At 39.8% G+C, this 27683-nt stretch overlaps 1 protein-coding gene across 4 annotated transcripts in view; it reads left to right on the top strand.

Annotated features, from left to right (window-relative positions):
* Positions 1-27683, top strand: part of RAB6A (RAB6A, member RAS oncogene family) — a 78893-nt gene that overhangs the window by 23673 nt on the left and 27537 nt on the right. For 2 of the 4 annotated variants that reach the window (XM_049822990.1, XM_049822988.1), the window contains exons 2-6: positions 14876-14934; positions 19815-19868; positions 21240-21345; positions 23424-23535; positions 24725-24818. In XM_049822990.1, coding sequence (XP_049678947.1) covers positions 14876-14934; positions 19815-19868; positions 21240-21345; positions 23424-23535; positions 24725-24818 — 425 coding nt within the window. Of the gene's footprint in view, positions 1-14875; positions 14935-19814; positions 19869-21239; positions 21357-21411; positions 21518-23423; positions 23536-24724; positions 24819-27683 lie in introns of all 4 variants that reach the window. The other 2 variants (XM_049822991.1, XM_049822989.1) reach the window with 2 other exon arrangements.

Below are 27683 nucleotides of genomic sequence, written 5' to 3'. Positions count from 1 at the left end.
CAGACAAGTGGCTTCATCTTCAGAACACATGGCCTATACTTTAAAATGAATTTTTATAGCTGTGCTAAGAGGTAACATTTCTATGCTTTTTTATTTTATTTTACTATCTTGACAGAGTAATCAAACTACTGTATTTTGCTTTCTATAATTTTAATAGACCTGTTCCTTCCTGTTCAGTAGTGAGGGGCTTACTTGTTCTTTTCTACAGGTTAGTGCATGTGGTGGGAAAAAACCAGCTTTTATATGAAAACGTTGCAGTGTGCAACTTAGTTGTTGAGAGACAATCACAGCTGCAAAGTCTGTACACTGAGTGGTTATGAGATGGAACTAGAGGACTGACCCATGTTCGGTGTTTCATTTCTTCATGGCCATGACTGAGCAAATAGAATGAGATTTTTTGGTATTGTGCTCTTTCTTATATTTCCCCTTTTGGGAGGAAAAGTAAAGCTAATTACTGACAAAACCCACAAGAGTTAATGAAGCTATTTATCACCATGAATTTTTTGTCACTGTCACAAGACTTGGTGTGTATCCCAAGAGAAATCTTGCCCCTGCATTAATAGTCATATTGTTCTACTTTTATCAACTGTGTTAGTGCTTTTTAGGATTTACTTAGTGGAAAAGAGTACTGAGTTTAAGTAATTAAAGTTGTGATTAGTGTCCACAAATTTTTGATTTGTGTGAACCCTTCGTATACCAAAATACAAATGGGAGCCTTGTCTAGCTTTATGTGTCTAGGCTGTGCCACAGTCTCAATACGTGGCTTAGTTTATTACTGATAAATAGAGATACCAAACTCCAGGTAAAACTAACTTGCATCTCCCTCAAGAAAGAAGTGTACTAAATAAAATAGGATTCTAACATGTCTAAAGAAAGCAAACAGGCTAATGTTGACTTAAAAAAAATTGGTAATAGAAAATACCTTCTTCTGCCTCTTCCTTTTCCCTTTAGCTACTGCCAAGCTTTAAATAAAAATGACAATTCTTTGCTTCTCTTGCTAGTCTTAAAATGCCTAGAGACAGCATAAAATACATCCGTATGTCGCTGAATAGTTAGATCAGTGGCACAGCAGACTATTATCCAGTCCTTCAATATCTAACTGTCAGCTGTAGAACTGATTTTTTTTTTCATAGTGTGGCATTTGAATCCTGGTGGAATGGTTGCATAAAAGGTAGGATCCTTTGGGAGAATTGTTACTCTGCTTGTTAGAGGCAATTTCTTGTCCATTTTCTGTCCCTTGGGAATGTGTATGTGAGGTTTAACATAGGCTTAACATTACTTCAGAGTGCATCATGTGATTATATTGGGTAGCACATGCAGTTTTTCAGGAGCTGCAGCGTCATGGACGCTGAGGCTAGCTGAGGCAAGATTTGGGGTGTGCTGCTTGAAAGCAATTAGTGAAGATGATGAGGATGTTCTGGCAGGTCTTGCGCAAAAGGACCCTGGTGCCAGAAGGACCAGCATTTTGTGTTCAGGAGAGCTTGGCGGGTTCTTCTCAGACCTGTATAGGGAGGCCATTAGTTTTTTCTGCAGTATGATTGTGCTTTTAATGTTTTGGGCTTTGCCTTGTGACCCTGAGAATGTTCTCTCGAGTGTTTCCTGTTGGCTGAGAATTGTCTGTTCCTTCCCTGTTGCAGAGATGGTTTGTGAACAAGTGTTTCCTGGGGTCTGTGTCCCACCACTGCAGCCTGAAGTCAAGAGAGAGGTTCAAAAGCCAGTTGGAAGGACAGTATTTTTCCATACCTTTCCTGGCCCACACTTCCCCGAAAGGCTTCCAGAGGTATTAGTAACTGATCTTGATCAGCAGAGCCTAGTTCAGGACGCAAAATAATTGAACATATGCTTCTTTAAAAGGGTGGTGTGAAAATTTGAGCAGCCCAGAGATGCTAAACTGTTAAAATATAACAGTGAGCCAGCTCAGCTGTCAAGGTGGAAGGAGGAATCTTCTAGTGAGATGTGACCATAAGACCTCTCCCAAAGGAACAAGGGGCTTTTCCACTTGTCGGTATGTCCACTCGCATCTTTTTGAGTGGCAGAAATGATATTGTTCAAACAGTCCCTCTTTGAGCTTTTTTTTCTCAGCATTAGGAGCAGGGTCCCTTGGGGAAGGGAAGATTTTTAGAATGAAAACCTGAGATTTTAGAGAGAAAACCAACAAAGTTGGTACTAACTAACATGTAGCGCAAGACGTCCCTGCTAGGTTTTGGAGAGCTTTTCTCTCTCTCTTCAGGACAGATGTTTTCTGTGTATCTCCTATAGTAATATTAGAGGGTAAAATAAATCTGGACTAGAAACCTGACACAAACTAATTCTTCTATTAATGCAGATGCAGACCCTCTCCAATTCCTTTGAACATATTCACAGTTGTCTTGTGGCAGACTGAACTCAAAGGACAGTTTTCTCATGGAGCATGGTACTCTTGAAAATTTAACACTTGTGCCAAAATCTATTGCAGAATCCCACTGGGAGACAGTTGCTATAGCCAGGGCAGCTTTTCAGTCCTTGGTTCCACCAGTCTTTACTTCAGTCCTAATCCCTCTGAATAAAGCACCTAAGTGGCCCTGTGTCAGCATAAATCATCTGCTGTCTGCAGGGCTTTAACTAGTGAGTAAGAATCTTGTTCCTATTTAGTAGGCCAATAAATGAAATATATAGTGTCAGGAACAACCTGGTTGTCAAAGATTGTGTTTTGCTGTTGAGATGGGATCCTTTCCTGTTGAAGTATGAGCTTGTTGAACCAGAGCTGTTGGCTTCCTTAGGAGGAATATAAGAAGCGGGGTTGGAAGAACTGATTTTACTTAAGCTTCTGCTTTTGTTGAACACCAGTGTTCAAATTTTACAGTCCTTGCTGGGCATGGCTTTTAGCAAGACCCTGGGAAAAGATACTTTCTAGGTCAGAGAAGTGCTTCAACCTCAATTTCCTTCTGTCTTCAGTGAAGTATTGTGGCACAAGCAGGGCCTCATTGCTTCTGTTAGGAAAATAGCACTGTGTACATGCTCTTCTGAGGTACTCAAGGAAAACACTGAATGAAAATTAATGTTAATGAGATTTTCAGACTAACATGTATTTTCATAGTCATCTTTTTTATAAGGCAGTTACTGAAGTGTTAATCATTTGATTACTGGTTGTTGTAGATAAGGGAGTAATTGGTCCCTTTTTGTAAATTATGGAAATGCTTGACAGGAAAGAGCAGTCGGCCAGGCAGCAGTCATGAAAACTCTTGTTTGTGTGGGTTATTGCCTGGAGAGATTGACTGGAACTAAAACCCCTTTGCTCTGATGACATCTGGCTTGTGACAAAATTATATTTCCTATTTGCTTCTGAGTAGCAAGGACATGTCTTCCAGCAAGGTCTCAAATGCTTGTGAAACTTGCATAATTTTGAGCATCACTTGAAATGCATATTCATCAGTTTCTATTAGAAGCCATTAAAAAATTAATCTTTGGCTATGGCCAGGGAGACAAGTTGAACCTTTGCCTCCTGAGTGACAAATAGCTTTAGTGGTGTCTACTGTTTGAAGATGTTTTGCTGAGACTTCAGGAGCTGCAAATTTCACAGATTTTCTGGGGCCATAGCAAAAATACATATAGACGATATTTTTGCTGCAAATCTTTAGAATCCTTTAGGAAAATCATACCATGCCTGCTGTCTCTGAAAGGAAAGCATTGAGTGAACAGCAATGCGTGTGAAATGCACAATTTTTTCATATATTTAGTTTTTAAAAATGGTGCTACTGTGAAAAGGGACTTGCTTCTTTTCTTTGTGTCCCTGTTATTGTAGCATGTGAGAATAAGCTGCAGATGATATCAGCCATTCACATAAAGGCTTTATGTGTGCTCATCTGCTAGGTAGGTGTCATTCCTAGTTATATCATGCTAGTTCACTCGACTCTGTTGCTTCCCTTCCTGCTGTTCTGCACCAGACAGTCATAAATATTCATGCCTGCTTCTTACCATCCATTTAGGCTTGTATACCTAGCTTATGGTCTGTTCTAGTTTGTTAAATGCAGGCTTTTTTTAACACCAGAGTGCTGAAGGCTGTCTAGTGAGCTAAAAGGCTGATGTCACAGTTTCTGGTTTGTGAAGTTGCTGTGAACTGCTGAGATATTGAGGCTTTAAAATATTTCTCTTGGAAATGCTTCCATCACAAAGAGTTGATCGAAGTTCAAGGCACTTGCTTGTTACATGGTAAAATGAAAATGGCAACTTCCTCAGCAGCAAAATTCTGGCCATGCTGTTTCTTACTTAATGGAAATAATGAGTAAAACTTGTCTTTTGTGGGAACATACCTTAAAGCAGATGCTCAGCTGTAATAAAACTGTCTTAGCTTGCCTTGAAAAGTCCGGTTTGGATAGAATCTTTGGAAGGACTAAGGGAATCAAATTTACAATGAGAAAATAAGTAACTTTTGTTCAGTATCTTTCAGTACTTCAGAATACTCAGAGCTCTGTATAGAGGGGAGGGGAAGGGGTGTGTTTCTGAGGCCAGTTACTGTCTTGGTCATTTCACTGGTTCATTGGTCAGATGCTGTATCTCATTAAATTCACCACCATTTTGTGTAAAGCCCTTGCTCTTAGTTTTCTTAACTGGGGCAATGATATTATCGTTCATCTGGGAAGGTGTTAAAATGTGTGGTAAAAAAGTTAATTTTTAAGAGGCTCAACCTGCCTGCCACCCCACCCTGCCCAGCACCTTACCTGAACAGGAGCTAGATGATGTGCAGCACATCTTAACCTGATTCAGAGGATTGGGTGCTGATGTTAATTCACACTATGAATTTGGGACTTCAAAGTTTGTAAAGATCTTAAGACTCTATGTAATGTCCAATACTATGGCGTGGGATGGAAAAATAAAATAGTTGATTTGCTTCAGGATTACCTCGGGCTTCCAAAAGTCTTTTATATTTTCCAGTTGATTAATTTCTGTAGAGTTATTAATTCTGATTGCTCCTAATATAAATAGTCTTTGAACAACTGTGGTGATGGCTGTGATTAGTTATTTCTTACTGTTTTGTCAACTGGTGGCTACATAGAAAATACAAAAATGCGAAGCACACCTTTCCCTGTAGTTCACTGAGGTTGGGCAGGCTGCTACAGGAATTAAACTGGACTGTGGGATTCCTCTGCTGCCAGTTTCTCGGGACTCATTTCTGTTAAAATTTCTGGTAAGAAATAATGCCTGGTCAGTCCAAGCTGTTGCAACCAAGTATGTGAAATGTCTCTGCCAGTGCTGGAGCCCACAAAGGCAGCTGTGAAAGATGTGTAAGGGTGTATCCTTCAGCTGGGAAGGGTGATGCATCTTTTCAAAGATGAAGAAGGAAGAAGTGGAAGAGTTAGAGAAAATCCTGACTTCGCCACACTAGTGAATTTTAGCATGTGTTTGCCTGTGTTTTACTGTCTTGATCAGTCGCTCTGTTTTGATTTGGGAAGGAAAAGGAAGAGAGGAGGTGTCGGAGCAGGGTTGATGGCAGCTTGAGCTTTCTTCTTTACTCACCTCTGGTTGTAAGAGACTACTGAATGGAGATACTATTTTGTATGAAATAACACTCTAAGGGGACAGTTACTCCTTAGGCTTCTGCTTCCTTTGAATTTGAATCAAAAGGAACCTATTACCATATACCTACTACCTTGTAGACATTACGGTGGTGGTTTCATGCCTTTTGCAGACTTGTAACTGCTGATTTTGCTAAGTGTAGTGCACATCCATGGAATTATTGAATAGCATGATACAAACATCACAGTGTATTTTACAGATGTGTGGACTGCTAAAACTGTGCTGGCAACATGCAAGGTGTATGATGTGTACCCCAGGAGCAGTAAGCTAACTTACCTACTCTGCTTTGTGGGTACAAGACAGTGATTCTCAAATTGAGAGCTATAGACTACCAGCAATCCCTGAGGCTGAAGTAATTGATCCAGGACTGTATCAAACAGTTTTCAATAGTGCTTTTAATTAAAGGAATGAAAAAAAGCTTTGTTGTGGGTGGTGACCTGAAAAGAAATTCAGGACTGGCAGGGATTCATTGGCCTAAAAAGGTCAGCTACAGTTGTTTGACATTGTTATTGATTGTGTCTGCCTTTCTAGAATTACTTTTCGAGGTAGGATGCCATAAAACCTACACAAATACACTGCCAAAAACCCCTTTCTGAATTGGTTGCTCTGTTGTCTGTCCTTCTTTCCCCCTACAATCATGTACAAACTGCTGGCTGCTGCCAGCAGCATCTTTGCTGCTGTTTTTCACTGTGTGATGATCCATTGTTCACAAATCAACTGTTGGTTTCCTGTGCTGCTGCCTACCATTTGCTGTGCCCAGGGGACTCTTGAGTGTGGAGCTTTGTGGACTTTAGTCATCTGCAGCCTGTGGAACCTGCTTTTAAGTTCTTGACTTATTTTTTTGCATTTTAGAAGTATTCCTATGATGGACCAAAATGTCTAATGAACTGCCAAAGAAACATATAAATATTGATGCAGATCTTCACTGGCCCGTAGTTCCTGTGTAGAGCAATGTAGCTGCAAATTTCCTTTGTCAGAGAAGTTGCAACTAAAATAGAAGTGACAAAACTGCCGAAGTGTATTAAATGGACTTTCTATTCAGTGTGCTCCTTGCTCAAGGCTCCTTGTGCTTCACTTAGTCTGAAGTTGATGGATTCGCCGTAGGTACTTTAATATCCTTTGACTGATCTTCGTGTGTTTGATCTAGGCTGCAAGGCATAGTCCATTGTTTGTTCTATTCCAAATGAATATGAAAAATACAATCAATTAAAATCAAGGTGAGTTGCCTCTGTTCTCTGGGATGACTGAGATAAAATATACTTAAAGTAGAAAATGATGGAACATCTCTTAATTACTAAAATTATTTAAAATAAAACTGTTCCCTGTTTTTCTGGGTCTTTGTTTCCCTGTAACTCTCTGGACATTCTACATTAACTTCCTAAACAGAATCTTACATTCCTTCTTAAAGAAGCAAATCTGTTTAAAGGGACAAGAGTATAATTTATAACCTAGATCTTTAACTAGGCTGGGAATATATTATCTTAAAAGAGGCTATTTGAACCATTTTGTTTGTACATAAAGAAGCCATTGCTGCTTTGGTACAATGCAAGAACCACTGAAGTAGTACGAAAGCCACTTGCACAATTTTTGTAGTGTTAACGGTACAAAATGTTCTTATTTCCTGGAATCAATGGGGGCAGCCGTTCCATTTCAGCAACCAGGCTGGGAGGGCATCCTTCAGCCAGCTTTATCCTGTGTAGCCAAAACATGCTTTGAAAATGTCTGTTAAATGTGCATTTAATATTGCCCTTTGCTCTAAAAAACCCAAAAACCCATCCCCCCAAACAAAAAACCAAAACAAAAACCCAACAAAAACCCAAAACAATTGTAGCCATACTTTTTTTTTAATTAAAAATAACTATTTTACCTGACTCCATGATTTTAGTTGTAAACAATGGTACTTACAGAGGGTGGGGCCATAGATGTATTTCAAGAAAGTTTATTCTTTGCAGGTTTTCTTCTGATCCTCCCCCCTGCCCCCCTGATTTTTTTTTAATTTGTGGGGACTTAGGGATGCAAAGAATTGGCTCAGGTGGTCCTTTGGTCTGATCTCATCTGGCGTCTTGCATCAGGAAAGAAATGGCAGAATAAAAGACGTTTGACAATAGAGCAGAAGTGGAATCAATGGGGAAAAAAACCACGAACTTTGGGGTAAAAACATCTTTAATTAGAGCAAGGAGGCGAGACCACATCAACTCTGCCTTTTACCTCTGCTCTCTGTGGACTTTATGCTATCCTCAGAGTTCCTCAGCTGTGACTGGATAAACTTAATCTTACTGAGAATTTGTTAGGTGAATGCAGTCTGCTAGCTCTGTCAGTGTCTTTGGGATAATGAATAAGCTTTGTTTCTTGCTTTGGGGGAACCAGGTGAAATTTCCATAGCTTGACAGTGAAGAGCAGAGGAGGATTTTTTTTTTTAAAGAAGCTGCTTTAATCACTTTAATACAGCATTTCTGTTTTAAGAGCTCAGACTGACATAGCTAAAAATATTCTTCTTGATTACTGGCTCATACAGATAATTTTAAGTCAAATATAAGCATCCTCCTTTTGGGGCTTCTTTTAAAATAAAAAATCTAAAAATGGTTTTCATGCATTCATAATTCAGTATATTGTTCTTAGCAATGATTTTCCTCTTGTTGCCTTGGATTGTTTTTTTTCTGGATCTGGACTAGCAAGTTCTCTGATCCTGAGCATTAAATCTTTGAGTTTCAGCAACTCTTCTAAGCATGGGTCTGAAGTACCAGCAAATCTGAGCATGAAACTTGATGTGAGGCTGGTAGTCGAAAGGTCTTGGAGCTGTAACTTTCAACAGGACTCCTTGGGTGATATTGGGTCATCTGCTTTGAGAGTTGAGGGCAGAACAGAGTTTGACATCTCAGTAAGAAATGCTGTTCCTTGTCAGCACTCAGTTACTGCTAGATAAGCTGTGGTGTGTCTAGTAAAGGAAATACTTCCAGTGAAGATTTTGAGGTGAGCTTATCTGTGAAAGAAAGTTGTAGTGTCACTGGGATTTATCCTTCAACCAAATCTTAAAGGAGTCTTGCAAAGTACAAGTGAAATTTTGGGATTACACTGTGATTTATGTGTATGTGTGATGAGAAGCCTTTCTTCATCTTCCTCTCTTTAACTTATGCTTTTAGCAAGTTGAATCTCTGTTAACCAAGTCTGTCTCTCAGATCTGGGAGAGGTCAAGTGGAGTTTTTTAGCTTTACAATGAAAAGGCTGGATAGATTGATTATTTTTAAGACTATTTTGCTTTGCAGATGTTTCTTGGATTTTTTTTTTTTTTTTTTTTTTTTTTTTTTTATGGCTGATGCTTTGAAAGTGCTAAACAACAACTAGTATGAACTGGGAGATTTAAGTGTGACTTTTCTGGAAGAATCCTTGGACAAGATGTAAATCTGTAGTATAAAAGAGGCAAGCGCATGCCTAAGAAAATGAAATAGGGATGTAAGGCCTGGTCCTCGTACATCATACACTAGAAGCGGTACAATCCCAATTACTTCTCCTTTGTAGGTCACTCTTGACTGTTGCCTGAGCCCTTTGCAGACTCTGCCTGGCAACAAATGACCTTCTAATCCCGTGCTGGCAGGGAGATGATTTGTATTATCTAATGGGTCTCTTCCAGCCCTGGCTCTTGTGGGAGTCTCCCCACTGACTCGTTACAGCACAGAGCATGGAGTGCTGCTTGCAGTGCTGCCAGCGGTAGCTGGTAGCACGTATTTTGCACGTGCTGGTGTGGAGGAGTTGTTGGTACCCACCATTAATCAATGTCATTAGTGGTGGTTGGCGTTGGACATACAAATCTCCAGTGCGCAAGGCCCCAGAAGCAGGACAAGGCAGTCTTCAAGAATCAGATGAATGACCTTGAAATCTCTCCAGTCGCTGCTGTCAGATCAAAGTTGCTGGAACCATGAGATTAGCGTATTGATTTCATCTTGCAGATGAATGCTCTTTCTGAAATAAGTGCTAGGCAGTGGCTCAAGGCTTCCAGACAAAGAGTATTGATCAGGTTGACTCAATTAGCTGTTGAAGGCTTTGAATTTGGGCCCTCATAGTTAATGGCAATTTCGCTGATAGGAACTTCACAAGTTCCTGTCTTTTAACTCAATTATGTGTCTTGGATGCTTTGCTGTTTGCTGCCACTGGTTCAGTTGCTGATTTAGGAGGATATTAGTACTTGGGCATCTACTTTTTTCTGTGCTGAACTGAAAAGGAGTGATCACACCACTCCTTTTAGGAGTTTCCTATTTTTATACATCAGAACAGCCTACTTTTTCCTGTCCCATAATGTATTAAAACATTGCAGTTTATCGGAATTAATGTGGATGAATGCTTCCACTTACTGCCTCGTACAGCAAATACTTCTCTCTGCTCTTCCCCCACCCTTCCAGAAAAAACCACCAGGCAGGCTCTGCAGTGTGTATTAAGGTAAGCTGTTCAGGTTTGATGGTTAGGAGAGTGAGGAGCTAGTTCAGTATGGGAGCCACCAGTGATCTCCAGGTCCAAATTCTTCCAGAGCTGCTATAGCTGAAGAAAACCATCTGAGCAAGTCAGATACAAGCTTAAAAATTCCTGTTAGAGCTGGTTGCCTTTCCATCCAGAAGCATACATTGATAATCTGTGCACTTAAGTAATGGTGTCTGAGCCACGGCTGTGTGATTAGGAGCTGGTTAATGTGGACTTTGTTGTCGTTACATCGAAAGCTTGAAGGAGCAGAAAACTTGTCTAATGAAACCCATGCTGCTACTGTTGTTCAGCCACTTAATGACAGAAGAGTTTCCAAAATAAACGTTCAGGTGCAGTGTTGGAACAAATGGTTTCTTTGGTTAATCACTTATTTTCTTAGCTTCCCTCTGGTTCAAAAAATTCTCGGATGCCTTGCTTATAAATTCCTACGATGGCATGACATCTGACAACTTTGCATGCCAAGGAAGGGAGGAGAATCCACTGCCCAGCTGAATAGGTCGTTTTAGAGTTTAATTACCCTAACTTTTAAAGTTGCATGCCTTTTCTGGTAGGACTTTGTTTGGACTCGGCTTTTAACTGTTAGATCTTGATCTACAAAGAGAAGAGAGGCTAGAGACCACATTTCCTTATCACCTCTCTGCTGTGCATCACCTTTTGGTTGTTCTGTGTGAACTATGCAAGCTGCCTTTTTTCTTGCCAAAAGGCTCCTTCTCAGCTCCTGAATTGTTTGAGGTTTTTCCTTGTTTCCTGTAACGCAGCTGTCTGTGTGTCCGGCAGAACTCCCTTTGCTGCTTCAGCCAAAGCTGTGCACTGCAGTAAAACCCCATTTGCAGCATTTCCTCCCCCACCTTTATTCCTCCAAGGATAATGTTAACATGTTTTTCTTTTGTCCCAGCAGCATACCAGAAATGTTTTGGCCTAAAGGATGTTGTATGCTACTGCATTACTGATTAATGCTGCCCTGGACATATTTTTGTGTTGAAATTTTTCCAAGAGATTAAATTAACCCACTAGATTAAAAAAACCTGCTTAATGAAGCGAGGCTGAAGCCTTGACTGTCTTATCTGCTTCCTTTGGTTATAACCCCCAGATTGCTTACCCAGTTGTTTGCAATCTGTGTTTTAAGCAGCCAGTTGTTCTTGTCTGTGTGTATTACCTTGTGCTACTTCTCCCTGCTGAGCTTCATTTTCCTCTTGAGTTCACTTCTGCTTTTTTCAAGATTATTTTGAATTCTGATTCTGTCCTCTCACTTGCTTGCAATCACTCCCAAATTAATGCTTTCTGTGAATTCAATAAACATACAGCCAGCAAGACAAAAGAAAGCAAGTGAAAATATGTAACAGAATGGGATTCAAACTCTCCTGCAGATACTCAGTCAATAAATTGGTTCTTTTTTGGCAATGTTCTTTACTATTATTTTTATTTATTTTTTAAAGCCATGCACAGGGGCTTAAAACTCCGTTATGACCATTCTGAATAAAAACTGATGTAAAAAGAAAAGTCATCCAAGAGCCCAGGGGCTCAGCTCCAAAAGGAAATGGTGAAATATGGCTCAATGGCCCTTCCTTGTTGCTCTGCCAGGGGAGGGGGAAGAGATCAGCTCTTTCTTTCTGTGGGTTGTGGTGTGCTAGCTGCATGATGAGGTTTCCCTATGTAAGGGATTATCCTCACTGGGAATTTAGTTTGCAACTGTTGTGTTAGGTCCGTCATAAATAAAGTTAGCATGTTTAAGTACTCGGTGTACTCACAAAATCATTTGTGACAGTGCTTTAGCTATGACTAGCCCAGGGGCCTGTGCTGTGCCTCCGTATGGGAGAAATTTGATCAACATAATTGACAATAGATTAATTTCTGTGTGTTTTCATTCTCTGTTGAAGCTCTCTGAAACAGAGCTTATAGCAGCATGGCTTCCACAGGAGAATCAGCATATGCATCCGCATCACTTTAGTGTGCAACAGATGGTATATGAATCCTAAGGTGATTCATCTAGCTATTTTTTGTAGGGCTGGGGAATAGTTTCTGCCATTGGCAGGCAGAGTGGTGTGTGTGGGGAGGCTGGGGAGAGGTGAGATGGTGTTAGGTATTAGGAGTGGCTCTTTTAAAGAGGGAATATTTAAAGCTTTTAACCCTCTGGACAAGGTGTCTGTTTATATAATCTAAACTTGTGAATTTCTGAAGAGAAGATTCACTGACTTTTAATTATAGATACAGTGGGAATTGTGGGCTTTTACTTCTGCCAGGATTTTTAAAGCAAGTCTTTTTTTTAAAGGAGAAATGGTGATGCTTCAGTAGTTATGGTGGAATTAAAATTGTAAGCAGTTGGTATTAATACTTACTTGATCTGGTGTCTGTTGACATACTATGTAAAGAAAACCTCGGTCTGTTTGGAGAAGAAATATATTGGAACTGAAGTGCATTAAGACACTCTATCCAAATGTTGGTTGAAGCAGATATTTAAATATAAGTAAGCCAAGCGGCACCTTATTTGTCCCCTCTTTTTGTGAAATGAGTGAAGGTAGGGTTGGGAAGCTCCAGGACTATGAAATAGAAAATCTTTTCTGATTTTGTGGTTTCTACGCAGACTCCCTCCAAGACATCTCAGCGTATAGTGGGAAGGGAAATGACTTGCCAGAAGACTTCAGTGCTCTTCAGGGGTTGTGACTTACCAAAGCAAATTATTTCATGGCTTTGATTACATCCCCTTGCACCTCTGAAGAATTAAATTTAACTGTTTACATCAGTGGCCACGTGAGAAAAAGCCAGCTTGTTCATGGTGCTGCAGACCCGTTACTGGGATTTATAGTGTGTGCTGCAGTGAGAAGGTATTGGATTTGCTCACTGCTGTCTCAAGGATTGTCGCTGTTGCTGGGTCTGGAGTGAAACCCTGCTCCTCTCGCAGCCCATGGCTGTTTGCCCTGCACCAGTTTGTGCTGCTGTTCAACACATCTCTGGTGTCCTGGGACAAATTTGAATAAGGGATTCAGGAATCCTGCCCATCTGAGATGTGTTGCTTCTGAAAACCTACTCACCAAAGGGCATGTTTGCTCTACCTTTGCAAAGGCAACTTTTTAATTTTGTGGGAAACCTGATTTTGCCTATGAAGCAGAATATGTTAAAAATTCACACAGGAATTCAAATTTTGACTTGGGAAAATCTTTTTGTCAAAGGCTGGATTCCTGTTAGTTTAGCACTTATACAGAGTTAACTGAAATTTGCAGATGGATTAAAATGTTGCTTAAGTATGGCACTGGAGATTTTGTTGAAAGTTTCATACTAAGATTTAAAAAAAACCCCAAAACAACAAACAACCCTAGTGCCCCTGCCCTGAAAAAATCCCCAAACCCCCAACAACCCCACTGCCAAAATCATGGCTTAAATTTCCCTGCTGTCTTGATTGTCACCCTTGCAGAGAACTAACATCTCTGGAAGCTTATTTGAAGAACACAAGCTTTGGCTTGTGCACATCTAACTGCCTTTTATGTGTACCTGCAATGCTTGACGGCTAACGTAAGTCATAGAGCTCTTCTCTCCTGCCAGTAGGAGATGGCAAATTCCAGCTGCAAGGAGGTTAGAAGAAAACAGTGGGAGGTGATGTATCCTTGAGTAACTTCAGGTTTTTCCTAAATAATTTGCCTACAATTAAGAGTATTTAAACATATTGGAATAAGGCAGGTTTGAGATGTTCCAGTTCCTGCATATCTTGCTGGTCTCCTCTAGGTGAAGATGGCATGGAGTAGGTAAAAGTTGTCCATTGAGTATGAGTTAGGCTTTGTCCCAGCTTAGCTGTATCATTGGTCTTACAGGAGGAGAAAGTAACTGTTGTGACAATGGTTGTTTTAAAATGAACCTCATGTTACTTGTCTTTTAAGGAAAATGAGATTACAAAGTAGTCTGATACCTGGCTGGAATGTTACGATACACACAGTTTATGTAGCTCTCAGTTATGAAATGAGGATCTTGACATAGTTTGACGTAGTTGTGATTTAATCTGGCCAAGTTGAGTTGCAGTTAGAGGGGCTGCAGCATCACAAATGCCTGCATGAAAAAGGCTTTGCCTGTGTCTCTCTATCAGGTGTGCCTGCACATCCTGCAGTGCCGCCTTCTGATTGCAGTGCCGACTGACTTCCTAATGCTGAATAGCCAAGTGAATATACCTGTCACAAGCTGCAGCCATCGCTGGGTGGATAACGGCATTTTTAACAGCATATGAACCTGCTTATACAAAAAGGTATAGTGAATATGTTGTCAGAGGAAGGGTGAAGTTAATGGAGTGATAAGGACTGCAGGCATTGTGGGCAGATGGTAAACAAGCCTCTCAACAATGATGCTCTTCAATCTTGTCTTATGCTACCGTGATACTACAGCAGGGACTGCAATTTGTGTGACAAATATGGAGAGTGTGACATTGAGGAGATGCACAGTGAGATGTATTTTAAAGCAACATAGCTACCTTGTATTATGAGCAAGAAGAGCTGTCTTGTTTATAATAATTTGTTGTAGGAGTTGTCAGACTTATTACATTTGTTCATTTAGTTCAACTGAAATTTCTGAACGACTTGGTAGAAACCGCAACTATCAAATGATTTAAATTTTCGTCTCAAATCACAAATACTTAAGAGTAAAACTGATGCTTGGGAATGATACACGAACCAACCTTTTTCAGAAGAAATGTGCCTACTAGTGACTTTGCAATTAGTCAAATAGCTGCCCTTTTGCTTCTAGGAAGTTTAATTACACAGTGTGGATCTGTTGGGCACAGAGTAAAACTCTTCCTGAAACCATTTTTAAATCACTTGCTTAAAACTTGCACAGAAATTGTTCCTTGAATCTGTGGTTTTTTTTCTTCTTTTAGTGGGGAAGACATCCTTGATCACCAGGTTCATGTATGACAGCTTTGACAACACCTACCAGGTAAATTAATCCATATTACTGTCTTCTGTAAGGCCCCTCTGTTGCTGTGTCTTCCATTGCAGGAAGAATCCATTCGATTGCAGTGGATAAGAGTTGGTACACTGACCAAATTCTTAACTGTAACCTCTAAGCTTTGTATTTTAATAACCTTTCAGAATGGCATGTCGGTGTTGGATTCTGCTCGAGTAGCTTATCTGCTGATTGCAGCAGGATGAGCTGTGGTTTGAAAGGATAGGCTTCTTAGGTATACTCAAGTAATAGCAGTTGTTAAGTCTACCAGGGTTTTTTTTCACCATTTGCTACCAAACCATCACGGATCTAATGCCTCCGTGGGGAAAATGTAACAGGTACCTGGCTCTTTTTAAAAGAAGCAAGCTGAGCTGCAAGAGGTTCTGCAGCAGGATGAATGAGGAATTGTGGAGCAGAAAGCAGTGGATTCTAAGACTGGGTGTGCTTTAGGACACTATTTTATGCTGTCTGGTGGAACAAAACCCAAAAAATTGGTTGTTATGCATGTCCCCATCCTGTGACTGCTTATTTATGCTTGCTTATTTGTTATTTAAACAAGATTGGGTTGGCAAGGTTGGGGCTGAAGCAGTGGTTATCTTTTATTCCAATCGGCCCTGCAGCCCCCTCACTGCTTTGTGTTTGATGACAAGTCAGTTCAAGTTGATGCAAGCTAATTTTTCTAAACTGTAGGAGAGCAACCATTGTTGCCCACTCCCAGAATTTAGGATGAGCTTGAAAAGGTGGCAAGCTATAGAAGTACTTTAGTTTCATAAAGTGTGTCTTTTCCAAGCAGAACATGTTTCATGACTTAGTTACAGTTGGTGGTGATCTGAATACACTAAGCTGAGAAAAATCTGTTCCCTGATGAATGTGAAGGGTTTTTTAGGGGGGTGGGAGGAGGAGGTAATGGGGAAAAAATTAAGAAAAATGCTATGACTCTTCTGTTACTTAGTGTCTATCCAAGTATCTCGTTTAAATCTCTTTACCCCTTAATGATTTCCTTCCTGCCTCTTCAGTAATTCCTCACTGCTGCTGCTAGGCAAGTTGGGTAGAATGAAATACAAGTTCTCACTTAACTATGGGAGAAGCAAAGCTTCTATGGTGTAGGAGGGCTAGAGTACACATCATTGCTCCCAAGGGAGCAAACATCCTTTCAAATTCTACCCACTGTAATTACATGGACATGTGAATGCAGTTCTTTTATTTAATCTGTTTTTTTCCCACAGTATTTTTCTTTCAGGTCTGCTCCTTTTCTCTACGGAGCTTGCGTCCTAGTTCTTTCTTGAAGAGGTTTGACCCTCCATGCTTCATGATAATATAGTTGTCTCCATGGGAAGCTGGTCTGACATAATATACTAAATGATTGCAAAATGAATGAGTGGGACTTAAAACATTAAGAAATCTTAAGGGCTTACAAGATGGCTTCAATTTAGCTATCAGTGATGCGTGCCTAGTTTGGGTGTTAATGTACTTGGTACAGTGTCATTCATCCAAAGACCTCTATTTTACTGAAGTCATGACTGAGGTAGTGCGATATGTCCTATTTTGCTATAGCTTGAAGAAAGAATGAGTCATAAAAGCTCCAGTACTTTGGCCAAAATCACACTACATGTTAGCATCAAACCAGAAAATAAATTTCTTGATGCCCAGGGTTATATAGACACCTCTCAAAGCCAAGTTACTTGAATGATAATGCATATCAAACCATGTATGTGGTTAACTGTAGCTGTGGGTTAGTTGATGGATGATTTGCTCATTGTGGACATTTCTGATAAATTTTGAATGCATATTTTCTGAAAGCTGCCATAACCTATCATTTGAACAAGTTTTTTTTGTGTTCAGTTGGTAAAAATAGAAAGCTGCCGTTTAACAAAATTTGTGCTGTGCATTAGTTTTCTTTTTCTTGCTGCTAGATAAGAGGAATTCAGCTGTTGCCCCAGTAGCTTATTAATAAGCTGTTTTCATGAAAGCAGTATTTGTGAATCAAACAAGAACTTGCTGTACTGTGTCCAGGAAGCCCAAACACCTGAAGTAAAATTGTGCCATTGGTGGTGTATATTTTACCAGGAGTGATTCCTCTCCATGGACATGCTGGGAAAGGTTTTCCTTGTTTTGTGGCACTGTATGTGATGTATAATGAAAGACCAACATTGGCAAGCGTGATGATTCTCTGTGTGTTATGCAAGAGGAGAATTACAGGCTATGCTTCCCTTTAGCTTCAGCCTCTTGGAGGATGGGAGAGGGAGGACAGCGTTCAGTTGAAATGCTGGCCGGTGACTTGAAAGATAATTCAGGTTCTTGCTTTGCCTCAGGCTTCCTTGCATAGTCTTGGGTAATTCTATGTCAGCAAGTATAGTCTATAAAATAGGGTAGCAACAGTTCCTTATTAGACAGTAGCATTGCAAGGACAGATGGATTAAAAAGTGTTCTCGTACATGGCCCCATCCATAGTGTGGCCCTCTCCAGCTTTTTTTGTGCTGCTTGTCTTTAAATTTGCAGTTGGGACTTGCAGTACCTTGCAGCATGTTCAGAGCATGCCTAGTTCATGCTTGTTCTATGTGGTGCACAGTGTTTCACAAGTGGGTTAAACCTGCTTCCACCTTAATTAATTAGCTTAGTTTCATGTCCATGTATTTCTCCCCATCAGTAAGCAGACTTTTCCTCTACTCATACATTGCACAGCTCTGACTTACAACTCATCTGTAAAGAGCCCCCAAGGTTTTTTTGCACCTTCTGTCAGAATTGTGACAAAATGCCTCTTTGTAGGTTACTTATTTTAGTAAAAGTGGGATGTAGAGTGCCTGCATCCGCTCCTTGACATCTCCTGCTTCTCTGTATCATCATGATATGGTCAGAACAGTACAGGCAGACAAATACGTCTGGCTGTAAGTTATTCGTTGTAATACTTAAAGCTTGTGGGGGCTTAGGTCAAGAGCCATTTTACAGCTTGAAAGTAACAGACCTGCCATATGTTCTTTTCAACATGATTAGCACAAATATTTTCATCGCCCAGGTCTAAAATAGGTTTTGTGCTTGGCCTCTCTGTTGCATTTCCCATGCTGTGAGCGTCCAAGTGCAGGTATCTCACTGACCAGATGTGTTTCTGTGTGGCACTTGCATTTCTACCAGGCATACAGAGACTTCTTATGGCAGCGAGTGAGCTTCAGAGCCTTGCTGCTGTACAGCTGTGTGGGAGGGATGGCATGAAGTACAGGCTGAGGCAGGTTTCAGGCTTTGCAGCTGATGTGCCAGCTCCTACTGAGAGCAAAGAAAATCTGAGTCTCCAGCAGTTTGTCAGCCAGAATGGGATCTTGACTTGTATATATGGTGTAAGATCTTTGGGGTTTGGTAGCTTTTCTTCTGTAAAGAAAAATCAGATAGACTTGAGGAGAAATAGAAGCATCTTTGAGGCAATCTTCTGAGGAGACCCTCTACCAAAACAATGGAAAACAAAAGCAGAAGGAAAGCACATTGTTGCATTAGTCTTTTGTGGCTTCTCATATCCCTCTTGGAGTTTCAGTATCATCTCTCTGAACTAGCAATGTCACAGTTCTTGAAGACAGGTGAAAAATCACTGGGTAGCTGTCTTGGGATCCACCATTATTTATTTTTCCTGTATGCATCTCTGGTACTGCAAATCTGCTGTCCTGATCCAGCCAGGAAAGTTTGTTTTCTGGTGTGTTCTATTTAGTTGCAAATTGGAATTCAGTTTGAATTGTTCAGTTCTGCTCTTTTAATTCATTTGCAGCTGTTTTTTCTATATTGCTTGCAAGCAGGCTGGCTGGCTCTATTCTTTATTCCTACCACATAAAATAACTGACAGAATACAAGGAATTAATTATAGGGTTATATAGTGAAGGTATAATAGCAGTCTAACAATATGGAGCATATACAGTAAAATAGATTCTGCATTAGAAATACCTGCTTCAGTGTGGGGAGAGCAGGGAAGAGGTTGTATCAAGCCTTTTTGCCTTAGCTGAGTGACTTACCTCTTACCTGTTGAGGGTTTTTTTTCTCTTTTTTTCTTTTTAAATTTATTTGGAACATTTTTCAGGCTCTATTGATGGTGCTGAGCAGTGCAACTGCTCGAGGTGCTCAGCATCCTGCTGAAGCCAGGGCAGCCTTATAGCCCCAGCAGGTCAGTTTGGTTGTATCCCTGCAGCAAACGAACTCCTAGAGCTTGGATTCACCCTTACTGTGCAGCCTTAAAAAACAGGGTAAAGATCATGTGTTGAAGAAGCAGCTCTTGATGGCACGTAGTAGTGCTTTGCTCTTTCTCTTAAACAGATACAAGGATGTTCTACACAAAGCTCCCACTAGTGTCTAGAAACTTGGATGCAGGTATTCTGCAGTGAGCTTTAGTATTAACTGAGCTTTAGTAATTGTTGGGGGCCGTGTGTGTGCATGCACCTTTGTATTGCAGCAGATGTGAAGATGTCCACCTTAGCCTTAATGAAAAAGGCTTAAAGTTAAGATATGTTAAGATTCTTGGCAGTCAGGAAGAATACAGTGTGCCCAGATATCCTCATTCAGCTGATGGACGCTAACTTAGATCATATGTGTAAAAATCCTTGCTGATACCCATATGACTGTATGGATTAAACTGTCAATATGCATGAACTGAAGTTAAGGTTAACAACTTTTTATGCTTTAAGATATTGTTCTGGTTATGGATATTAAGGAAACTGCTTATTGAATCTTATTCATAGGTAAAGCTATGTGTTGAAAGTAAGAAAACCAGCATATTTTTCTTGCAGATGTGCTACAGGTGTTGAATTCTGATCTGGCAGTAATGCTCGCTCCCCTGAAAATCACTACAGTTGTTCTGACGTTGTGTTTAAGAGGTGTTGTTTTTTTCATTTTTTTTACAGGCAACAATTGGCATTGACTTCTTATCGAAAACCATGTATTTGGAGGATCGAACAGTGAGTAAGATTTTTGTTGCACTTCTCCATGTACAGTAGGAATGAGGATCAGCATCTGTTGTAATTGAGCAGCCCACAGTTCTGAGATCAGTTGAAAGTACAGACTGAGCCTTCATCTACCAGCTGCTTCCAGACTGACAAGGGCTGTGGAGACAGCTCCCTTCTCTGTTTGGGGAAACGGGAAATCACCATTTGGTTCATCTGTGGAGGGTTCATGAGTGCCATTTTGCAAGCGGGAGAAGGTGCTATAGTGTCGTCCTCTTTGAAGAAAGAGATGATACGGATAGTTCGAGGGGTGCATAATGGTGGGAATTTGGAGAAGGGGACCATGTTTAACACCTTCAGTTTTTGATGTCACAAGATGGAAAGATAAAATATAAATTGCCAAATCTTGCCAGTTAATAGGTAGCTTGATATGCTTAATATTACTTGTTTAAAAAGAAGGTTGCCTTCAATAGTAATCAAGAAATAATACTTGTTCCTTAGCTTGGTGCCGTTCTAGTTCCTGAAATGAAATCACTCCTCTGTGGAGCAAGCCTGTGGCTTAAAATGAGCTCAGATTCTTAATTAAGAAATTCAGCCATTGAGCTATTTGCAGAAGCAAATTCTGCAGTGCTGCATAAGCTTATGGTATTGTATAAACCCACAATAAATGTGATTGCGTTGAAAGTGCTTGAGTGATGAGATGTTCTTTCCATATCAAAACTGGCCCTTGCACATCTTGCCATACATGTTGCTTTTAGTATATCTTGCCTTTTCTTTCAGAACCTTGATGGTAAGAGACATTCAACTTCATTTGTGTGCATGTTACTTTGCAGTGTGGCTAAGGCTTAAATATAGAGTAATAACTAGCATTTTATCTTCCTTGAAAAATTCACATTAGTAGCTTTTCCAGTACTTTGACAGCTGCTGAAGGTTCTTCCTTGAGAAGTATGGTGTGTGGTCTGATTCTTCCACCAGCAACCATCCTCCAAGATGCTGGAGGTTACATGCTTGACTCCTAAGGAAGGATAGCAGCAGAACATGAAAATCTTGTGTAGGCAGAGCTGCAGGTGAACATTTGCCTTAGTTTTCTTGTTGGTCCTCTCAGTTTGAAAGCTGAGCAATTCTATTTCTCCCCTTTTGGAAGGGAAGCATTTTTTAAAAAGCAGAGACAGTGGAAAGCCAAGATAGGTGCACGTATACCAGTTTGGCTACTGCTAGTGCTTGGGAGAGATTGCTGTAATGGAGACAGTATGCTGCTGCTCCCAGTCCCCAGTCATCTCCTGCATGAGCTTATAATTTTTATTTAGCTTTTTTCAAAAAGTAAAATTTATTTACTCTTTTATTTTTAGTGGCAGTTTGGCTTTTTTAATTTTCTCCCACCCACAGATCAGGTTGCAGCTGTGGGATACTGCGGGTCAGGAACGTTTCCGTAGCCTCATTCCCAGTTACATCCGTGACTCTGCTGCTGCTGTAGTAGTTTACGATATCACAAGTAGGTATATTGCACTGGGTTTGACCTTTTTCTTATTTTTCTTGCTTGTTTGACTGATTTTGTTAGGTACGGTTGCAATTATGGGACACAGCAGGTCAAGAACGGTTCAGGAGCTTGATTCCTAGCTACATTCGTGACTCCACTGTTGCAGTTGTTGTTTATGATATCACAAGTGAGTGGGGGGAATTCTGCATTTCTAATACTCTGCCCCTTTCATCCTTTAGCCTAGCTTTGCATGTCCTATCACAGTCATCTGCTTGTTCTTCATTCTGGCATGAAAAAAAAAGTTTTCTTTTATTGTAGTCAAGTTTTAAGCTAGCCATCTGGGTGCTGCTGTTGTAATGTATAAACTGTCTTACAAATGACATCATTTTGTAACCCTTTCCTATCACATTCTCCTGAAGCCTTGAGTCCTGGCTGGTCTTGTTGCACTTTACCCTCTTTCATCTGCTTTTTGATCATAATATCACCTATGACTTTTGGTCTCAAACACCTGAATCATGTTCATAGATATGTGAATTCTTAAATTAGAGACTTTGCACTGATAGCTGTAGCTTGCTTCACTCCATTTACCCTCCCCCCCCCAAAAAAAAAATTCTGGGCATGGGCTGGGGGGGAAATGCATTAACATCACATTTTCATTTGAATCAGTCACTTTCACATTTTGCAATATGTAAAACTTACCACTAAGCCCTTATCTTTTAACAATTGCTCTTTCATTTCTTACTAAGGTATGTACATTTTTGTGAACTAAAATATTAGTGCCTTTTCAACCTTTCTCCTTCTCTCCCTCCCCTCAGTCCAGAGACCCCTAACTTACTAGCTTTCTGTATTTACGAAGAACAGAAGTTTTGTTTTAGGAGAACTAAATCTTCAGACACTTTCAGTTCTGAACTGGAATTGACCGAGAGCAATGGCCTAATTCTATACAAATGCAGAAGTGCTCATCCTTTGATTTATAAATACTAGAAGATTACAGCAGGAACACGGGCTTTACCTATAAAAGCTTTAATTGTTAAAAATAGCACTTTCATTTGAGCTAAAATTACAGGTTAGCTGTGAACTTTGAAATTTTTTTACTGACCTAGCAAATTCAGTATTACAAAGTAGTAAAGAGAAGAATTAAGATGCTGGCAAGTGATCAAGTCTTGACTGTCTAGCATACAATATATTACTATGCAGTAGAAGCCATTAAAAAAAATCAATACTTGTCAAGAACTGCTGCAGAGCCTCCCCTTTTTTAAGTACTACTTTGGCAACTCAGATGCTCTTCCTGTAGCTAACTGGCAAATGCTGAGCTCTGTGGCAGCTTCTACACAACTCATTTTTCCTTAGAGGATGCAACTTTTCAAACAACATACTGTCTGATTAGATCAGGATAGCTTCCTAAAAATCTTATCTTGCAGCTTTTAAGGGTATATTATTAAGAAAAAGCGTCTGTGGATAGGTTAGATTTGTATTTCTGGTTCTGTGTAAATGATTTGGAAACTATTTTGAACTCGCTGTTCAGCAATACAGGAGTTGCTAGTATGTTGTATAACGCTGATGTTTCCTAGAGAAAATCCTGAACCTAGCAAGTAAAAAGTGATTAAGCTGTACAAAATGTGTAGCTGGTATTAAGTACTTTTGAGAAGCAATGAAACTGTAGGAACCTATTGCTGTAGATGCACGAGTCATGAACAGTATAGAATGCAATGTCCCCGTAGTATAGAATGCATGTTAATCCCCATTCCCTATATAAAATATTTTATGTTGAACTAAAAAAAGAGGGAACTGGTCTAAAACACAGTGATCAGACTTCTCATTTTAGATGCTGTCAAAACCAAATTATAGATCAACTCAGTTCACTTCCTGGCTTTGAATTCACCTGTAATGAAGTAGTAGCCCATTTGAAATTAATGCCAAAGTTTTCATATGCTTCAGTGGGGGAGACTTAGGGTTTCACTTGCTGATTCTTCATCTCCCTATTATGCCAATTCTAGAGAATATGAAGCTTTTATTTGAGGCTTACAGGTGTATTTACTAGTGATTGGTGAAGAATACCTGCAGTGATAATCCTCTCCACTGTTCTCTGTTAGATGTAAACTCGTTCCAGCAAACAACAAAATGGATTGATGATGTCAGAACGGAAAGGGGCAGTGATGTCATCATTATGCTGGTGGGAAATAAAACAGATCTAGCAGATAAGAGGTATGGAGGAATAACTCATCTTTGAAATGTTTTTCTTAATCTGCTGCTGTTTTCTTATAGACAACTATTATAAAAAGGACACTTGTGTGTGTTGGGGTTTTTTTTTCCCCACAAACTGCTCAAGCTTGTTTTAACTATGCTGGAGATGGCTGTGTCTGGAGAAATCTCAATTTTAAAACTTCTTTCATTTGGATAAGCACAAGGTTCCAGCATGATGTTGTGAATGAGTAGAGAAACTGTCACCAACTTGTTCGGATGTCAGGAGAGAATGGAGTGTTAACTACAACCTCCATCAGTGAATGAATAAGATAAAGTCATTACAAATATTCATGCTTAATAGATTTGCTCAGATATATATGACAGGTGCAAGTAATCCTCTCTTTTAAAACTCTTCAGGGTTTTTTGTAAGTTGGCAAACTTAAATATTTTTATTAGAAGTTGTGCATCTTCAGCTTTTGCTGCATTGTGTACTCTGCTTATTCTGGGTTTATGATATTCTTAGCACAAATGAGTAAATAAAGTCACAAAGTTAAAAGCATGAGAGAGAAGTATTCTGGATTTGAATGAAATCCTTATTTCTTCAGAATAGATTCACTTGTGACCCCTATTTCAGATTTATAACAGCCTATTAAGAACTCCTTATGCACACATGTGCCCTTCATATACCTCATGATTTTTGTTTGGCAGTTCTTGAACCAAAGTTTTCCCCAGTTTTTGCTGTAGCAGACTGCTTAATGGGTGGCACACCTAGCCAGGGGAAAACAGGACAAAATTAATTTGATATGAGGTAGTTACGCTTGGTCCTTTATTAAAATAGTTTGGTAGGCTGCAAGTTGACAATTGTTACTGGGGTATTAAAATCTTTTGATTGCTAATTGTTCAGACATAAAAACATAGCTTCCTGGACAGGGATTTGGCGAAGTCTATTTGGCCCACTTAGCTGTTCCACTGGAAAGCTGAGTTCTGCTTTGGGAGCCAAGTGTGCGATAGAGGTCTATCTGATACAATGAAATGATGATCCTTGTCTTCAGCTGTGTTCAGTATGTGGCATCTGTATGCAGGGGAAAAAAAGTTAAATGTTTTCAGAACTGTTAATGAAGCAGTCATCCCCTTGGGTTGAAGATGAAAATCTTAATTTTCAAGGTTTTTGTTCGGGTTTTTTTTCCTAATTCTGTGTTATCTTTCCCAGACAAGTGTCCATTGAGGAAGGAGAAAGAAAAGCCAAAGAGCTGAATGTAATGTTCATTGAAACTAGTGCAAAAGCAGGATACAATGTAAAACAGGTGAGTAATGTCTCAGGACTGGTTGCAGCCTACACTACTTCTGTTAATGCCCAGTTGTGGAAATAGGACTTCCCTAGACATTGGGAAACCTTTGCGAAGGGTGTTAGAGGGACATTTGTAGTCCATACATAGCGAGCAACGTCTCGGAGTTGAATTTTTGACTGAGGTTCAGAAGGATCCCTGACTTTGCAGCAAATGACTTTGAGCTTCTTTCCCCTTAGAAAAGAGGACTTGCAGAAGCGTTGTGGGTACGGAATCATACCTTCCTGGATTTTTGATAATCCAGATTTGGTGTTTAGATTGAAGAGATTAAGGCATGAGCCAAAAAGTTGGGGAAGCACAGGTCCAAGGACTGTTTCTGATATCTATTCAGTGAAAGAATGCAGGCAAACCAGTCAAGGAGGAATGTGATGGCTTAAAATGCTTCCACTGTACAGTGAGACAGTGGAAACTGGTGTTCCCACTCTGTTGGAAGGCACTGAAAGTGTGAGCAAATGTTCTTGGACAGCCAAAGCTATTTATTTCTGTTAGATGACGAGTTGCTTTTGAATTGCGGAAAGCAGTGAAATGTCTTCAGAGCTGATGTAACTGCAACGAAATTAGGTTTTATGTTGTGAGATGAGCTGCAGCTCTTTAAATTCTGACCTGCTAGATGAAGTTTTAGCGCTTGTGTTAATGAAGATAAATCACTTGGCAAACAGTGAACTGGTGAAAGTAGTAAATGCTGTGGAACTGATCTGGTGTTTACATGAAAGAAATTTTGTTGAGCTTATTAGTTATGTAAGCAAATATGCTTACTAGCAGATCATGAATAGAGACATCCTTACTGACTCAGTGCATAATGGGATACTGCTTTTTCATTGATCTAGCGATTTCTCATACAGAGTCGTGACTGCTAAAGCATTTGGCAGCTGGTCTTGTGGTAGGAGGAAATGCAGTAGTGCAAGATGTAGAAGACATTCATTCTTGGGTGTCTCCACAGAGCAAACGCATGCGCACACATACGTGTATGTATATAATCACATGTATATTTTATATATGCAGTTATGCAAATGGTTTGTATGCAGAATTGTATCAGGAGTTGCTAAAACAGGGTTATAAATTATTTTGTACGTTATAGACAAGACTAAAGGGTCTGTTATTAAAATGTCCCTTGACTTTGTATATTAGCAGCAAAATTATTCCCTATATAATGGAATAATTAGATGTGTTAACTTAGCATTGTGTTTCAGTGAATTAGCAGGCATGAAAGTGTTCAGTTGCAGGGTCCACCAATTATCCTGCCACAACAGAGGGTCTGGCTTGTAATTAAGGCTTGGGTTCTGTGCTGGAATCCTTAATCTTTGCTTAGACTAGGGGGTGTGCACTTGAGAGCAGTTGCCTGGCTGAGAGGAATGATGATGATGAAGCTCTCTACTCCCTCTTTCCTTGAGGGAGTTGCTGTGCAGCTGACATATTTTCAGAAGTCTGTGTCCAAGCCTATAAGGTAGCTTGTGGCTTTCAGGGCCAGTTGGAGCCCTGGTGATTTGAGATGTAAGTAGGAAAATCTTGTCTGGTATGCCTGTAGTCTGTTTTGGCATAAGATACTGTTGTTTAATAAAATGTGTGCTTTGTAAAGCTACCACAGCCTTCATCGTGAAGGATGGTCGCTCTGTTTAATACATTATGAAGGAACAAACTTTGCCTTTTTGTATTTTATGCTGAAGCTGTTCAGGGATTGTAGTAATGAGATTGTCAGAGCATAGAGCCATTTCTATAGCTGTAGCCTCGCTTGCACACACTCTAGAGAAAATTCTTAGTTGCATAACGGAGGTCTAGACAAATTATGCCTCTGATTTTAATTGCCAGGTTACATGCTGTAAGACTACTTCTGTGAGAAAATAGGCTTGGTAATTCAGCTCCAGGAAAAAAAAAAAAGTGGTGGTGGGAGCCTGGGGGCTAGTTCTCTCTGTATTAAATAGAAGATTCGGTGTTCCGAGACATAATTCTTGCTCTTCACTAACATCAATAAACAGTAGTATCTAAAAAACTTGGGGCTGTTACATATCACTGCATCATAATCCGAGTGGGTACTTCATGTAGTGTGAGGTCTTGTCGGAATGGGACAGGAGGACAGATTTTATGCGACTGCGTTCTCTGTGTAAAATATCAAAACAAAAGATACAAGTGGTTTTTCAAAAAGAACTAGAAATGGATTTTTCTTCTGAGTTTTGATCCTTGTGTTGCGTGCATGGACTGGGATTATCAGGAGCTTCAAAACTATTCTATATATTTGAAACCCTCATTTTTTATTAGTTGTTAAAACGATTCTCAAAGGATAAGACTTTTAATACCGCTGGTTATCTAGATCTCTTGTTTCCTTGCAGCTTCTCTATTGAATGGTATGAATTTATTTTACGAACTTGTCAATAAATTCTTCCCCAATGAAATGGGAAGGCATATAGGTACAACTGCAGAATGGATACTCTTCCCATAACCTGTATAAAATCTTTCTTTAATAAGCTGAATGCAAATTTGACCTTCCCATAACTAATAACTTCTATCCATAATATATTCTGAGTCTGCAGAGCAATTGCTGTACAAGTTATTTTCATACAGGATTTTTAATTCAAGTGTCAAATGGTTTTAGATACAAAGTCCATATTTTGACTACATATAATGAAACATGTTTATATAAAAATTAAGACCACTTAGTGCTGGATATCAAATATTAACGTAAAGGTGAATCTTAGACTACTTGACGAGTCATTGATTTGTCCACTAGGATGTAGGTTCAGATTTAGCAATTACCATGCGGCTTTGATACTGCGTATGACTGAAATATGTAGATTAGGGAATATGAACTGTTTTGGTGTGTGATTTTTT

Source organism: Accipiter gentilis, chromosome 19, assembly GCF_929443795.1.
Source record: "Accipiter gentilis chromosome 19, bAccGen1.1, whole genome shotgun sequence".
NCBI classification, from domain to species: domain Eukaryota; kingdom Metazoa; phylum Chordata; class Aves; order Accipitriformes; family Accipitridae; genus Astur; species Astur gentilis.
The sequence above is the reverse complement of the archived record's forward strand: the minus strand, read 5'-3'. Positions and strand labels throughout refer to the sequence as shown.